We start from the raw sequence: 15,824 nt of genomic DNA on the forward strand, positions 1-15,824 counted from the left end.
TTCAGGGGTGGGGGGGTCAGGGCGATGGAGAGCATCCTTCTTCAGAGATGGGAGGGTCAGGGCGATGGAGAGCATCCTTCTTCAGGGGTGGGGGGATCAGGGTGATGGAGAACATCCTTTTTCGGGGTGGGGGGATCAGGGCGACGGAGAGCATCTTTTTTCAGGGGTGGGGACCAGGCACTGTGTGGGGGAAAAAGGCGGCTGCCTGGCACCGTGTCCTGTGTCCAGAGGAGGGCAAAACCGGCCACGGTGTTTTGGTGTAGGCGGCAAAGATGTAACAGGGTCCCCAGCGGGACCCGCCGTCACACCCGAGCTGCCGGTCCCCCGGCGGCTGCTGATGCTTTCCCCTCCGGGCCGGCTGGGGACGGAGGACAGGGGGGCGTCCCGCTCTCCCCCCTCCCCAGCCGCCCCCGGGGGGGGCTCCCCCAGCGCCCACCGGTCCCGGCGACGGGGCAGCGGGACGGGGTGACGGCCCGGCCACCGGGGGGAGCCGCCCGGCCCCGCCGCAAACAATAGCGGCCCCGGCGCGGGGCGGTGCGGAGCGGGGCGGGCCGGGGGCCGCCGCCCGCCCCCCCGCCGCCGCCGCCCGCCCTCTCCCCGCCCCCCGCGCCAGAGGCACCGCCGCCGCCGCAGCCGGGTCCATGCCCGCTGGAGCCCCCGCCTGCCGCCGCCCGCAGCCCCGGCATGGACGTTAGGTTTTACCCCTCCGCCCCCACCGCCGTGGGGTCCCTGCCCGGCGCCGACCCCACTTGCCTCGGGCCGCTGGATTATTATCACTGCAACAAGGTACAGGGGGGGGGCGGCGGTGCCTGGGGCTGGGGGGGGCTGCCCGGGGGGGTTCTGCTCGGCGCGTCCCGCAACTTCGCGGTGTTGGGGTGGGGGGCGGCAGCGCTGGCAGCGCCGGGCTTCTGCGGGAGGGAATTTTGAAAGTGGCCTGGAAGCGGAGCGGGGAGAGCCGTCGGGGCGCCGGGCCGGCCGGCCGGCTGCGCTGGCCGGGGAGGGGGGGGGGGGCGCTGCCCGGCGGGGCGGGCTGTAGCGGCAGCGGGGCTCGGGGGGGAACGCGGCTCGGAGGGGTCGCGGCTCGGGGGGGCCTGGCTGTTCCTGTGCTCCCTTTCGAGCGCTGTGTTTATTTCATGTTTTCCCTACGGGAGCGTTTGGGCCGGAGCGCTGTTCGGGGGGGTGGGGGGTGCTGCTGTGGCTGGTGTCGGCACTTTGCTGGGGCTGTTTGCGGTTGTTTTGCACCGTGTTCGCAAAGCTGCGGCGCCGCCGGCACGTCCCGGGCGGGGGGCTGCGGCTCCGGCCCCGGCGCTGATGCTCCCGCGCGGCCGCCAGCCACGCTCGGGGGGCGCCCGCCCCCAGCCCCCCGGCGCGGCGGGAGAGCCCCCTAACCCACATTTCCCCCGCTCGCCGCAGCTGCAAGGCGAAGCACCCTGTTCTTGTAACGGGAGAGGGATCGCAGCGGGATATCTGAGAGCGCCCGAAGTGCTGTAGACAATTTCCTTCACCCTGGAGAAGGAGCGAAGGGGCTAGGTGCGGGGTGCCGGGTGCGGGGTGCTGTGCTCCGGGGTGGGGAGCTCTCTGCGGGGCTCGCCTGCCTGGCCAGCGGGTAAATACCCCCGATCCCCCAGCACAAAGCCGTAGGAAGCAGACCCGCTTGCAGGGAGGGAGCATCGCCACGATAAGCTCCGAGACATAACCCTGGCTGCGTCCTCCCGGGCCAAATTCGGGTAATTGCGTTGAAAAAAGTTAATAAAGGGAAAAACCTCTCCCCTGCGTTGGGACTGCAGCTCAGGGTGCCCCCGGCTCATCTTGCTGTTGTGGTACTTCGATATCAAACTCTTTAGAAACAAGCCGCGGGAAACCGGTGTGGCTTCCCAGGTGCAGCAAATTAATCGTTACGTATCAGTGTATGAATCTAACTGTTCTCTGCCATTTGGGTTATTTATCTCTCTTTATTAAGTTGTAGCAAACCTAATAGTTCTCATTTGTTTGGAGATGCCTGATCGTGCTGAAAGGAAGCAACTTGAATTGATTTCTTCTGTATCCACCTACTGCTAGTTTCAAATTGTTTTATTATCGTTGCCGTTGCTCTTCAAATGCTAAATATGCTCTTAAAATACTAACAAGAGCCGGGTCACCTGGGAGCAGGTCATCCGTGCTGCCGAAACGTCAGCCGATGAAGTGTGCAAAAGCTGGAAGTCTGGGACTGTGTGAGCGTGTGCTGTGGGAACTGCAGCAACCCCCAGATCCTGCGGGCTTTAGGAACTCGATGTTACCAAGAAGTTGTTAGATGCGAACACCATTTAGTTTGCCTTCCAGTTTTCCAGGCAGGCGGTGGTGCTGCCATGCCGCAGGCCCTTGCTGTGGGGTGCCCGGACCCCGCGTCCCCCCAGCAGCGCCCACCCAGCGTTGGGGCGCGTGGGGCCCCACGTCGTCAGCTCATCCGTGGCCTGAATCCCTGAGATTAGTCCCGGATTAGGCAGTCGCAACTGATCCGCGGGTCCTTGCTGTCGCACGGCACTGCGGATGGGGAGGCTGGAGGAGATCGCTGCTTCTGCGGCCCCAGTGAGCCCGGCCCGGGAGAAGGCGCTGGTGCTGGCCGGGCTGGATGGGACACTGGAGAGGAGCACCCAGGTACTGACCACTGCCACCAGATGCTGCTGTTGTCGCTGCTACGGGGGAGCGGGAAGAAGAAAGGAAGTGACTTACCCTATTCTGATATTCAGGGCTCTTTCTTTTTTCTTTCTTTTTTTTTTCTTTCTTCTTTTCTTTTCCGATTTATCGAATGCCATTTGCTTATGCAGAGCAGTGCATGTTTGTCTGTGGGATGAGGCCGCTGGAGGGAAGCCAGAGATGAAATGGGTTGACTTTGTTTTCCCAGCCGAACACTGGTATAACGGTTGTAACTTCAGCATCAAACCGTGGCCCAGCGTCGCCTGTTGCCTTTGCTGCGCTGAGCCTCCCTGGCCGTGTGGGGTGGCTGCGGGTCGCCACCGGTGCTGGTATCCTGCACTTCTCAGAGCCACACGGGAGCCTCTGGGAAACTCCAAAACCTGACACCAGTCCCAGCCCTACCGCTCCTGCCTGGTGCTGGCGGCTCAGCCCAGAGTCAGGCTAGGGCAGCGTCTGCCTCAAAACATGGCCAGTTTAAAAAGCTGCAGAGGAGGGTAGGGTGGACTGGAAAAATCAGCAGTTCTCCCTCTATGGTATGCAGGTATCCCAGGTGAAGTCAGTCTCTAGGAAGGACCTGGGCAAGGTGCGCTTACAGGCTCTTTGCTTTTCTGCTTTGCCAAGTTTATGGAGGGGCTTTAAAGCCCTTTGATTTAAAGGGTTTATTTTCTTCAGTTCTGCTTCCCCCCTCCCCAAAGGGCTGCTTAATTTTATTTACTGGGGGGGGGGGGGGGGGGGGCAGAGAAGCCGGGGAAAGGGTGTGCGGTGTCACTGGATAAAACTAACTCGCCGAGAGCACAGCACAGCGCTCTGCCTGCGCACCCATCACCAGCGAGCTTGCCAGGTAGATGTGCTCTAGCCCAAAGCATGCTGAAATGTCAGTGTAATAGTTTGTGTGCTTACCAAACATGGTATCATTACCTTGAGGTCTCCGATCTCATCTGCATGCTGCCGTAAGCCACATTTTCTCTTTGCAGCTAAAGAGGTGCCTATTGCCTATCAGCATTTCCATTTTTAAATGGACAAGGGATGTTTAGAGGGATAATGAAACAGGAGTGTATGTTCAGCCGAGGCCTCCCCAGAAGGGGGGCATTTGCACCATTCCTTTAACTTCTTTCAGAGCATTCCTGTTCCTCCTCTAAGGGCTGGCCACCAAGAGGGGACAGGTGGTGGTGGGGGGGGGGGGAGCGAGGAGCTGGACACCCATGGGTGGAGAACAGGGTCTCTCGTGCCCCAGCAGACAGGGTGAGGACGAATCTTCCCTTCTACTGACTGTGTTTGACAGAGTCTTTATGCACTGGGCATGCTGGTGACACCGGAGAGGGGAAAAAGGGCTCCCCAGATAAACCAGTCCCCATCATGGGTGGTCCCATGTGGAGCAGCTTGCTGTGGCAGCTGGAAGCAGAGCAAACCCCAAACTTCCCAGTGCCCGGGGAGCTGCTGCTCACACCTTGGAGGACTGATGTTCCTTGGCAGGGTTTTTGGGGTTGCAATGGGCTTGGCCCAATGTGTAGGGGCGATAAGAAGCACCGCCTTCCCGGAGCCACCCCAAAGCCTCCCTAGGGCAAGCTGCCACAAGCATTTCCCATGTGCTGGCCCCTCGTCTCCTTCCTGTGGGCTGGATCCAGGACCTGCTCCATCCTTGGGACTGCACAGAACTGCTTGTGCGTTAGGTTGTGTCTGCACAGCACCCACAGGGGACTGGCGAGGTTCAGCTGGAAGGGTTCCATCTCTGCAAGGAGCCCTTGTCCAAACTGTGACACTCGTCTCTGTCATCGGCCACCTGAGCCCTGCTGAAGGGAGCACCTACCTCCATTTCAGATTCCTCTTTTAAACCTGGGTCTAAAGCCCCTTCTTCTGTCCCCTCTGGCATTTTCCCTGCGGCATTGGTACCTGCTGTAGACCCCCCCTCCTGCTCCCTTGCTGGGGCAGCTGAGCTTTCATGGCGTCTCGCTGTTGTGATGGTGTCTGGGGGAGAGGCAGCATGTTCCTGCACTGCAGGAGGGGTGTGCTGCTCGGTGGGTATGTTCACATCCCTCCAGTTGCTCTGTGGAAAATTTGGGGGATTTTTCCTTCTTAAACTCTGGGGAAACTTTTTGCATATGTATTTCACAATAAGTAAACCATGGAAAAAAACACAGGTTAGTAACGCAGGGGCTCGTTCTGCTCTTAGCAGAGCTTTAGCAACAGGGTCTGGTACATTAGCTGATTCACCAGCATGGAAGGATTTTTCCGGATCTTGAATTGAATCCGGGTCCCAGAGTATGGGAGGCAGTTTTTCTTCTTAGACCAGGCAACATTGTTTTTGCAAGGGAGGCGTATGGCAGGAATCCTGCCCGAGCACGGTACTGTGTGCTCTTCCATGCAGCGTATGCAGCGATGCTGTGCTGTGCGAGGAGTGATCCTGCTCTCTGCACTCCAGGGGCATCTTTAGGGAGTGAATTAACATTTCTCTATTCTTCCTGCAGAAATAAATTTAAATATAAATTCTTCTTAGTTGCTTCTGGTGTTAAGATGATCAGGCTTGGTTAGTACGATGCCTGATTTCCAGTTAGGGCAATGACTGACGGGGAGGAGGAGAAGGACCCAGCCTGGGAATACCTAACCCTTGCAGAGCAAGCGCGCTGCTGTGACACTGGGAGTGCCTGTGGTCCTTGGGGACCTCCAGCAGTTACTGGGAGATACGTGCTGGGGAGCTCTGCTAAGCTCTGCTAACCCTGTAGCACTTTGGTAGGATTCAACAGCACCATCAAAACTTGTCCTGGATCTTCCTAACAGGGCTCCGTGGCTTTGCATCCCCGAACGTGCCCTGTGCCTTGCCTTTTAGGCTGATAAATTGACAAAAACTACCTTGCCAATACACCACCATAAATTATGGATAATTAAAATCTACTAGTCATGAGATAAGTATTAATCTGCAACCAATGCTCTCTTCTTCTTTTAAGAACCCTTCAGAAATGGGATCTGAGCTGCTGATATGAGCCCAGGTCGATGTAGCGAATGCATTTCTGTGGAACATTCTGTTTTGTTTTGACTTTTACCATAAATTGTACATTGCAGTGATAAACACAGTCCCTTTTTCATCGTTCCAGAACTGCTTTGCCATTCTGGAAGATAAAATGTATTCTTTTCCTTTCTACTTTCTAAGCCAACTCTGTTTTGAAGTAGCATAAATCTTTCTTTGGAGATGGAGGATTTTGGATGGAGAACAAAGTCCAGCAAATTTTTAATTTGGGGCCTATTTTATTCTCGTTTGGCAGGCAGCTCCTGTTGATTTTCAAAGATGGATATTTTTTATTTATTTATTTATTTATCTAGGCCCTGAATATGGCAAGGGCTTCCACGGAAAAGTGTTTGAGCTACTCCATGGGACAACCCTGCATTCTCCAGAGCGATCTTTGGTGGGTTGCATGGCAGAAAGCATTTGAAGCTCCATTTTGCCTTGGGCTTTAAGACAGGGATTGGGAGCTAAATAATGAATGTCTATCCATTCATAGAACTTGTTGTGTTCTCTGTATGCGCAGAGGGGAGGCTTTAATCTGGTTTGTTTTGGAACAATGGGAGATATTTTGAAGACCAGTCTGACTTGTACAAAGCAGCGTGTTTGTTGGGGCTGGTTCTGAACAACCTTGTCAAGGACCTGATCCGTGGAAGTTCCTGTAGCAGAGGAGGCATCAAGAGACCAGAAATTTAGGAACAAAATCTCACAAGTTTCTCTGATTTATTTATGATGCATCATATCAATTCTAAGTGTCGTCCCTGCAGTCAGTGGTCTGAAGCCTATTGCGTGTCACACGCCGTAACCACAGGGTAAATCCATGTACATCTCTGGACTTAGACCTCTGAGCTTGCAACAAGCACCGGGATCAGTCTGTGCATCCGTAATGGAGGAAACATTCTGGTGATAAATTGTATCTTGCTTGTAGCAGCCGGAGCATCCTATAGCTTGCGCAACATGTGGCTGCTGCTCGCCGGGGGTGGTGAGGAGAGCACCTGTAACCCTTGCAGGGCTTTGTCTGGGCTCTGCTTTTGTTGCTTGTAAGAATGGGCATTGCTGGCTCCTTTCCTGGTGATTGATGTCACTGTCGTCGCATTTCTGCTGCATTTGAAGAAAAAGCTCTATTGCATTCTGCCTTCACTTTGCATCTCTCTGCTGCTGGATGCAAGGAGCGGGAGGTGAGGACCACTTGGTGCTGTGGCAGGCTGGCTGAGCAGGGGTGTGCTATGGCAGGGAGCCTTATCCCCCCTAGATGCACAATTTCTCCTTATTACCTTCGTGCTCATCTCTCCTTCTCTCCTTTTCTTTAGTTTTGTTTTGGTGGTTGGTTTGGTGGGGGGTTTTTTTGGTGGTTTTTTTGTTTTGTTTTGTTTTTTTTACGAAATAAGCTCTAAATGCTTTTACCGTAAGTTGGATTATATCTTTCAGTATAAATGAAGCATATAATTGTGTTTTCCTAACAGCTCTACATTAAAAATAAGTTATTGTGTTGCTAATGTGTTTTCCTTGACAATTTTCCATCCAGTGAGTGCGAAGCTTCTGTCTGAAGCTGTTGTGTACCATCTTCTCTGCAACTTCTTTATATTCTATTCTGTATTTGTAAAGTCGGGGTAAAGTGTTAGCGTGATTCCAGCTTTGATACCATTAATTCCAAATTGGAGGTTTGAGCTTTAATGTTCCACTTCTGTGATTTTTACACACACATTTTCATGTAATTAAAGCTTATACTTGGAGATGTGCAGTTCAGCTGCAGGGGGGAGAAATTTCACAACAAAACTTACTGAAACAAGCACGAATCAAACCACTATAGAAAAAAAAGTGATTGAAAGCAGTGTTAAATTGTCTGGTTTTGCACTTATATGACCAGATTTAAATATTTTAATCATCTGCATCTCCCCCCTCTTTCTATTGTTTCCCTCTGGTGGTTTTGTTCGGATGGATGCCATTTCTTCTTTGAAAAATGGCATTGGCTGCTGCGTCGCCTGCAGGCGAAATCTTTGCATTGTGCCACAGAATCTCTCTCCTCCGCTGTAATCTTTTGCATAGATTGGTTGACCTCTGCAGATAGAATTAAATCTTTTCCTGACAACTGTGATTTTAGTTCAGCTCTGTGGCGAATGTAACTGTGAGGCAAGTGTTAAATTAGGGCCCTGGACTAGTAGCTGTTATTATGGAAAGATTACTTGAGCGTTGGTTTGTGCTGGTTGCCACGTGTGGCTCCTGAGGAGCCTTATCTGCAGAAATCTTGGTCTAAGGAAATTTCTTGACCTCTAGTTATAGCTTGGACACAGGAGGCTGGGTTGCACGAGTGTTTAAAATGTAGATATTTTCATTGTTTTTCTGTTGGTTTGAGGACCCAGCCTCTTGCTCTAATGGTGTGTGTAGGGGGGGGGATTTCCCCTGTGTTTCTAAAAAACTCGTAATTTAGCAAGAGCTAGAAAAGGGAGGTGGCAGGATGGTGGCCTATTCCCAAGCGGAGTGGGTAGTAAATCTCGCTGCAGCTCTGCCCTGAGCCTCTCCTGCCCACTCCTGATGTGCATCTTGGTCTCTGTGCAGCTGGAACTGCCAGCCCGGCTCCAGAACGGGCAGCCCTGGCACCGGGATGCTTGGGAGATGGAGGGGCGAGCTCCAGGCGTGCTGGCACGTGCCACCCTCACCTCTGGTGATGTACCACCATCCTCTCTGTCACCCAGGTTGTATTTTACCCTGAGACTGGGCTGCCCATGCCTCGCTGATCCTGTTCCACCCTGGCAGTGGTGTGGAGCTCTCTTTTTATCAGATTAGCTGGATCACATTAGCGGGTTTTTCTTCCCACAAAACCTACCGATGACTCAGAGTTTCCATTCCCGTCTGGACTCATCAGGGAGGCTCCATCCCCTTTCTCCCTGGCTGTCTGCCTGTGCGCCATGCTCCTCCTCTCAGCTTTAGAGAAAACCGTTGTCTTCCTCTTCATCTTCCCCTTAATCTCCTCCTGTTCTGCTTGCAGGGTGGAGCCTGTGCTTGCCTGTGGTCAGGGTTGGGAGATAAGGGCTGTGTTGTGGCTCTGCCATTCATCCTCTGCATGAACTGCCCTAGGTCTCTGTCTCCAGCAGCAGCAGGTCATTTTGGGGTACCCCAGGCACTTGGGAATTATTTGTATGAATAATTTGAGCCAGCCTGAGTGCTGAGCATCCATTGCAGGAGACCTGGGTCTGTGGAGAGGTGCAAGCAACCTGAGGCACCCCAAAAGACACCTCTCTTATAACGATGTGGATCTCCATGTTTATACCTATGAAAGTTTCACCCTTCCAGCCTGATGCGATTTACTCTCCGAGCATCTCCTCCCTCTCCCTGGGGAGGTGGTAGAGCTGTCTGGCTCTTAGGAGTTGTTAAGCCATTTGAAAACCCTCAGATGCCACTGTTTTAATGTGACTGATGGGAGGAGATGGGGCAGGTGGTGTAAGGGAGAGCTTGGCCTCGCGTGGTGCTGGTCTCACAGCAGCTTGCTGTCCATGTGTGGGGCTGGTGGGGGCCTTGGTCCCGCTCCTAGCAGTGTGCAGGATGAGCTCCTTCCTCCCCCAGAAGCTGATCCCTGGGTCAGTGATGAGCTGTTCCATTCCTCCTCTACCATTACCTTTCCTTTGCGGTACAGGGAGGAGGGTGCTGCCAGCACCCTGGGGACCCTACAGCTGCAGGACAGCGTGGGGCTGCTGCACCCGCCACCGTGTTCCTGGGCTCCGGCTCTCTCTGGCGGGAGCTCTCTGGCTCTCTCTTACTAGCTCCGGATTCAAAGACATTTTGTTTCATCGCTTAAGAGTTACTGAATCCTAAAATAAAGGCATTTTATTTTTTTTCCCCCTCTGTCAAAAAAGAACAGTTTAGATCCATTCCATGATCCTGATTCTTCATGGGTGCTGCTTTGAGCAGTGGGTTTTTAGACCATGAGCATCTCAGCACAGCGTGCCTGCTGTGGAAGAATGATGTGTTTTTAAGGAATTAGAGTGCTAGTCCCTAGTGTAGAAAGAGGGGCAGTGTGCCCTGGACTCCTTAGCAAAAGGAATGAAACTTTGACAGTGAGGAAATAAAATTTATGAAAACTTTAGAGAAAGTTTTATATGGAAACGCTTAATTGAATCATCTTGGTTTGTCCCAGCTTAGGCGATGGGCGCAAAAAAAGCATTTGGGTGCCATCTGAAAAAGAAAAAATAGAAGTATTGTGGGGGAAACATGAACCACAGAAGCTGGGGCTTGTAGCACTGGGAAATACGTGTTCCCCCGATAGGATCCTGCTCTGTTTGTCCGTGTTAAACCCAGGAAGGCAACTTTCCCCCTGATGTGTTATCTTGTCTCTAAATAGCATTCAAAGGAGAAGGATGTTCTGTTAAAAATATCAAACTTTTGGGAATGGCTGGCAGACTTTACCACTGATAAGCATTGTTGATTGAAGATCAAACAGCCCTTGAAGAAAAACCTTCCAACAAACGCCATGGATCTAACCCTGCAGCCAGACAGTGAGGTCACGCGGGCTTCAATCTGTGTATATTTAGGAACCTGCACTGGAGTTATGGTCTGGTCTCCTCTACCCCAGACGGATGTTGGCGACATGGTAGTTTTAAACCTGATAAATCTGTTAGAGCTGAGAACAACACTTATTAGATGCCAAGAAAACCAGTCATGTTTTCGTTATTCAGTGGTAGTTGTGGTTTGGGTGTTTGGTATTTTTCCACCCCCCCTTAAGATAAAGAGTCTGCCTAGGAGGAAAGGCTGCAGGTCATAAAGTGAACTGAAGACTAGTGGCGTGTGCTTTTTAATGAATTGCCAACCTGCGTCTCTGTGTCGAGGTGGCAAATTAATTGTGGGTGGCCATCTGTTTGCAAACCAGATAGTTCTGTCATGGCTGTGCCAAGCGGTACATGTGGAGTATTTAACTATTTGATTTAAATCAGATCGGAGTGTAGGTTTTTTGCAAGCTATATTGAATCAGTTTTTCCACTTAAGAGTTGGGCTTTGAAAAGGAGAAAAACTTTGCTGAAATGGTCTTTCAAGCTTTGTAAACTTGCGGCACTGTAAGTGACGTGGTCGGCACGTAGTGGCCTTTGTCTGGGGGAGACCAAACCCCAGTGAGAATAGCAACGCGTAACTTCAGCCGTCTGTGGCAGCAGGGTACCAAATTTGAGTGAGAGTGCAAAAGAAACAAATACATGTTTTAAATCATAAAATAGCTTAGGCTGGAAGGGGCTTCTGGAAGTGTGTTTCAGATAATTCCAACAGCACCCTCTGGGATTGAGATGGCAGGAGGGAAAAACATCAGTATACAGCCTGCACCAGCTATAGGCTGTGGAGTTTCTGCTCTAATACGATGAGGCTCTCGGTGGTGATGGCTGCAATCAAATGCTAAATAGGAAGTTTGTAGCAAGAAGGGCCTTAGAGTTAATAATACGTGAAATGCCTCATTCCTTGGAAAACAGGCGCTATTGACTGAGATTTAGAAACACATCCTGTAGGAGCAGGGATCCAGATTGCAGGCTCCAGAGCTGGCTCTGGCATCCTTTCCCTGCATGTGTTACTATTCCTGTTAGACTGCAAGGTTTCACTTGTTTTATTTTTTGCCTGGAAAGGTCACAGTGTGTAAGTTTGAGAGGAAATTAGTGAAGAGCTGGGAACAAGGGCAGCCTCGTACAAAATTATCATCCACTTCTCCCACCCTTGCACTTTCCCGTGCCTAGCGTGGCAGTGGGATGCCACCCCACGATGCAGCTTCCCTGCTCCGAGGCTGCGGGCTCTGCTGGAGCCACATTAAGTCCCTTTCTATGTCCAGCTGGACTGACAACCTGTTCTCGTTTTGATGTTGATAATGTCTAAGGGCAAACTTCCTGAATGTGAGGTGCTGCACACCAAACCTGTGTGACTGAGAAGAGCGTACCCCATTTCAAGTATAACTGCTGGCTCCTCTGCAAGCTCCCAGAGCAGAGACTGAGTGCTGAACTTCAGGGGATACAGGCAGGATCTAAATATAAAGATGAGGTAGTTGTTAACAAAGCAGGATCCTTGTATCACAGGCAAATCCAAGTTTGTCATGGAAACTTTTCAGAATTGAGTTTGATTAACTTTGTCTTGCTATCCAGAGCTGTCCTCCACAAGCTGTGTGTGAAGCTGTAGATGTGGTTCCCTTTTGCTGGAAAGCGCTGCTCTGTGTCGGGGAAATGTGGATTTCAACATCCTGTCGCCTCGTGCAGTTGTCTTACGATGTTCCGAAGCTTGACTGGGGCTTTTCATTTGCCGCCAGAGTTGGAAATCTTGAGTAGCTGAGAGGCAGGAAGAACATGCTGTTGGATCTGGAGCTTTAGCTTGTGTCACTGTCATCGTGCCATGAGCACAGGGATGGTGCCAGCTTGGAAGGGATCCTCTGCTTGGCAAAAAAAGGTCTCGAGGCTGCCTCCTTGCTTAGCACCATTACAGCGGGAAGGCTGTGGGACCCGGAGGTTTCTGAAGAGCTGGTGTGCCTTTTCCCATCACTAGGTCACCAGGCTGGAGCGCCGAGGGACCAGATGTTCTCAGATGCTGTGACATAGGGCTGGTGGTTGTTGTCCTGCTCTGGGAGTGTCAGCGTACGCATCGCAGCTGCTCCCGGTGGCAGTGTGGCACGTACAGCAGGACGGGGGCTACCTGGGCCACATGGAACTGGTGGCCCCATCCCTTTGACCAGAGCTAGAGCCACTAGAGAGACCAAGGGGCAGATCCAGCCACCTTTGGGGTTTCAGGTGTATTTCTTAGGGGATAAACAAAACCTCCGATACTGCTAACCCAGCAGCATCCAGACTGAATTGACTTAGAAGTTACAACGTGAAGTTTGTGTGATTGCGCGTTTCTGAGCACGACGCCTGTCGGTGCTTTGCCTGGCGCAGCAGCAGAGCCAGGCTCGGCGGGGCTGGGTAGCCAACACATCAGTGCCTTGGGTCCCTGCCCAGGCATCGCTGAGCTCTGCAATTAGCGTCCACAGGGCCGGAGGCGGCTCGGCAGGAGCTGCTCAGACCTCACAGCTTGGAGCCCTGTGTGAGACGGCTTTCGCTTCGCCCTGTTGGAGTGTTGCAGGCTTGACTGGAGTGTCTTAATAAAGCAGAAAGCTTAGTCCGATGGGGTTGGGAAGGGGGTGAAAGAGGAAAGCTTAATTCCCTGCTCATCTCAGCCATGATTCAAGTCTCATTTCCCCTTGCGAAGGTTTCCCCTCTTCTTCCCTGCTGTCCAAGTGTTGCTTCTGTTGCATTTGTTATTTATTTTCTTTTTAGCCCGGGGGCTGCTGCGAGAGGTGTCTCTTTGCTCTGCCGGCTGTTCCTGATGCTTCATTTTCCTTGCTAATACCAATTGTTTCTGCCAAAATCATTTGGTGGTGTTATGTAAACCTAGAATCGCGCACTAACGCTCTGATCCGGGTGCTCCTAAACACACTGGATTGGATTCGCCCCCGCGCTGACTCTGGTGCCGTCAGGCGCGTTGCACTGGGGCTCCCCTTGGCTCAGCAGCCACCGGGGGTGGGATGCCACCGGCCACGACACCCACAGCCATCTGAGCCTGCGTTGCCATTGTCGCTGGTAGTTTTAGTGGGAGGCATGAAAACACCTTGTGAGTCACTCGGGGCTGGGATTTAAGCTGTTTCTAGAGCCTGGTACCTGCAGAGCAAAGCTTGGTTTTTGGCACTGGGGTCTGTGTTTCTGCTGTTGGGTTTGCAGCAGCGTTGGTGGATGCTACGTGTGTGGTTCCATGCTGTCACCAAGAAGTGGCTTGCTGCATCTCCGCCCCATCGCTGCCCACGGCGCCGGGAAAGCCTGCCTGTGCGGTCCCCGCGCTCACCGCCAGCCAGCCAATGGGATCTGAGCTCCTGGAGCATCTTCACGGAGATGCTATGTTCCTGCAGAGGCTGCTGGATGGGCATCTCTTCTGCTGTGCCAAATAGCGTGGGCCCTCCTCTGGTGTACGTGCTCTCTTGGTGGCAACCGGTTGTTTACCGGAAAGTGATATTAGTGAAGATCTTAATGAATTTTCAACGTGATTTGGCAGGCAGAATTATTTTTAAAGAAACAAAACCCAAGAGAGATCTTCCACTGCTGTGTGCCCAACCTCTTCTCCATATATTCCACTGTTTTTGAGAGATTAAAAAGGGATTAAATCCTGCTGAGCTGGTAGTTGATGCTGATGAATGTTTGGAAGGGATTAGGGTAAATCCATTCCTCCTTCTGATTTAGCTCAAGATTTGAATTCATTGATAAAACTTGCCCAGATCACGTCTTGGAAACCTCCTCTGAGCTGGTGAATCTGCAGAGGTGCAAATGAAGGCAGAACTTGTTTCTGGAGCAGAAAGGCTAACAAGTTAACCTTTATAAGGTTGATGAATACTTAAGGTAACTGCACATCTATTCCTGTGGCAGCTTCCGATTAATCCGTGCTGCCACAGAATTAAAGGGTGCCCAGAGTGGCTCCTTGGCTGGGGAAAACTGCAGCATGGCTGTGAGATGCCCCGCAACAACTGACCTGCATGTGCGAGATGCTGTGTTTATGTGTTACTTGAGATTCAGCTAAAAAATGCCGCCTGCCAACCTCAGGATGAAGCACAGTGGGTGCAGCTATGCATTGGGGTTTAGGGGCTAGATCCAGCCCAAGCTGTGCTGGTGTCCTGGCTGCTGTTTTCTGTGGTGCATTGCAGAGGGACTGGAGGTTGAAGAGGATGTGCTTGGCAGCCTCCAGCAGCGGTTGGACCTTCTGGTGTATCTGCGTGCATCCTACAGCAGAAGCATGGGGACAGCGGGACTCCAGAGCGTGCTCCTACAAGGTACCCCAGCACCAAACAGGTTGCCTTCAGAGGGGCATTTCTGAATTACTGAAAAAAACCCTGCGATGTTGCCGTTTGGGCTGAGGAGCGGTGCTGTGACTCACACCAGCAATATGTAGTGCCCTGTGCCGGGCATCCTGCTGGGGCTGCAGGAGGGAGCACACCTCGGCAGCAGTTCCAAGGACATATCAGCACAAGGCTCAGCAACAGCACCGAGCAACTGTCCTGGTAGTGGGAGAAACTATAATAGCCTTCACTACTTCTTTGTGTTGCGTATAGTCAAATTAAATTCTTGAGGACCAAAAAGACCTGCTGGGAGCACAGGGGGTGCGTCACTGGAGCCTCCACCCCAGAAGAACGTTATAAGCTAGGGCAGCACACAGCAGGGTATTTGCTGCTGGAGATCTGTCCTGCCTGTGGCATCCATGGGACACAATGAGGCAGAGAGAGGAACAAGCTTTGTGCAAAGCAGATTTGTCGGGTTTGGCTTTTGGAGAAGAGCTCACGCCTCCCACTCTGTTCAGAGCCCTTACCCTGGGACTGCCCGTGCCGGCGGGCTGCGGAGTGGCTCAGCTGTCTCCGGATTTCATGCCACCTGCAAACTTGGGCCCGCCTCGGCTCTGAGTTTCCCTGCAAAGAAATAACTACCAGGGTAGGAACAGTGGCAGCTTTGGGGTGCTTCAGGCGTGGTGAGCCTGTAAAGTGGCAGGTATCTTCATGCTGCTTAGCAAAGATGACATTTAGAAATCACATGGATGCATGTAAAGATGCATATAGACCTTTTTGCCCAAAGGGATCAAATATGCTTCTGCAAAGCCTGTTGCGGAGGCCTGGGGAACCTCAGAGCATGGTGGACCCAACTTACAAATTCACAGTGATCGCAGAGTAAATTGGTGGTAACTCTGGAGGTGCAAGAGACAGCTGGTGTGTGTCTGATACGTCTACTCACTTCAAAGCCCGTTAGGCTGCAGCTGCTGAGGGAATCCAGTGAAAGTTGGCTGCTGCTGCAGAGCTCTTTGCTCTCTGTAATTTGATGACTTGTATGTCTCATGAAAGAGGCGCTGTTAACGCCACACCAGCCAGGTGCACTTATCCCGAGTGTGATCTGAAGTTCCAGGCTCTGTAAAATAGGACTGAAGTCAGAGACGGTCTTAACAAGTAGGATCGTGGCATGGCAGATACAAGGATCAGGCTTGCTCCCCGTGGAGCAAATCTGCTGCTCCCGAGTTGCTTTGGACTTCCACAGCTAGGACAGAAAACACAGACCCCTCCCGATCATTATAGATGCTGGTGGGATGGGTAGGAAAACCGAAGCCCAGTGGTAAGTCACAGACAATGAGGAATACTTTCAAA

The 15,824-nt window shown here is 52.2% G+C and overlaps 1 protein-coding gene across 3 annotated transcripts in view; it reads left to right on the forward strand.

The window, feature by feature from the left end:
* The first annotated feature begins 608 nt into the window (after positions 1-608).
* TOX2 (TOX high mobility group box family member 2) overlaps positions 609-15,824 on the forward strand; it is a 150,584-nt gene continuing 135,368 nt past the window's right edge. Inside the window, exon 1 of one of the 3 annotated variants that reach the window (XM_040609058.1) lies at positions 609-786. In XM_040609058.1, the coding sequence (XP_040464992.1) occupies positions 685-786 (102 nt within the window). In that variant the 5' untranslated portion in view covers positions 609-684. Of the gene's footprint in view, positions 787-2,222; positions 2,635-9,597; positions 14,472-15,824 lie in introns of those variants that run through there. The other 2 variants (XM_040609057.1, XM_040609056.1) reach the window with 2 other exon arrangements.

This window comes from Falco naumanni, chromosome 10, assembly GCF_017639655.2.
Source record: "Falco naumanni isolate bFalNau1 chromosome 10, bFalNau1.pat, whole genome shotgun sequence".
Taxonomy (NCBI): Eukaryota; Metazoa; Chordata; class Aves; order Falconiformes; family Falconidae; genus Falco; species Falco naumanni.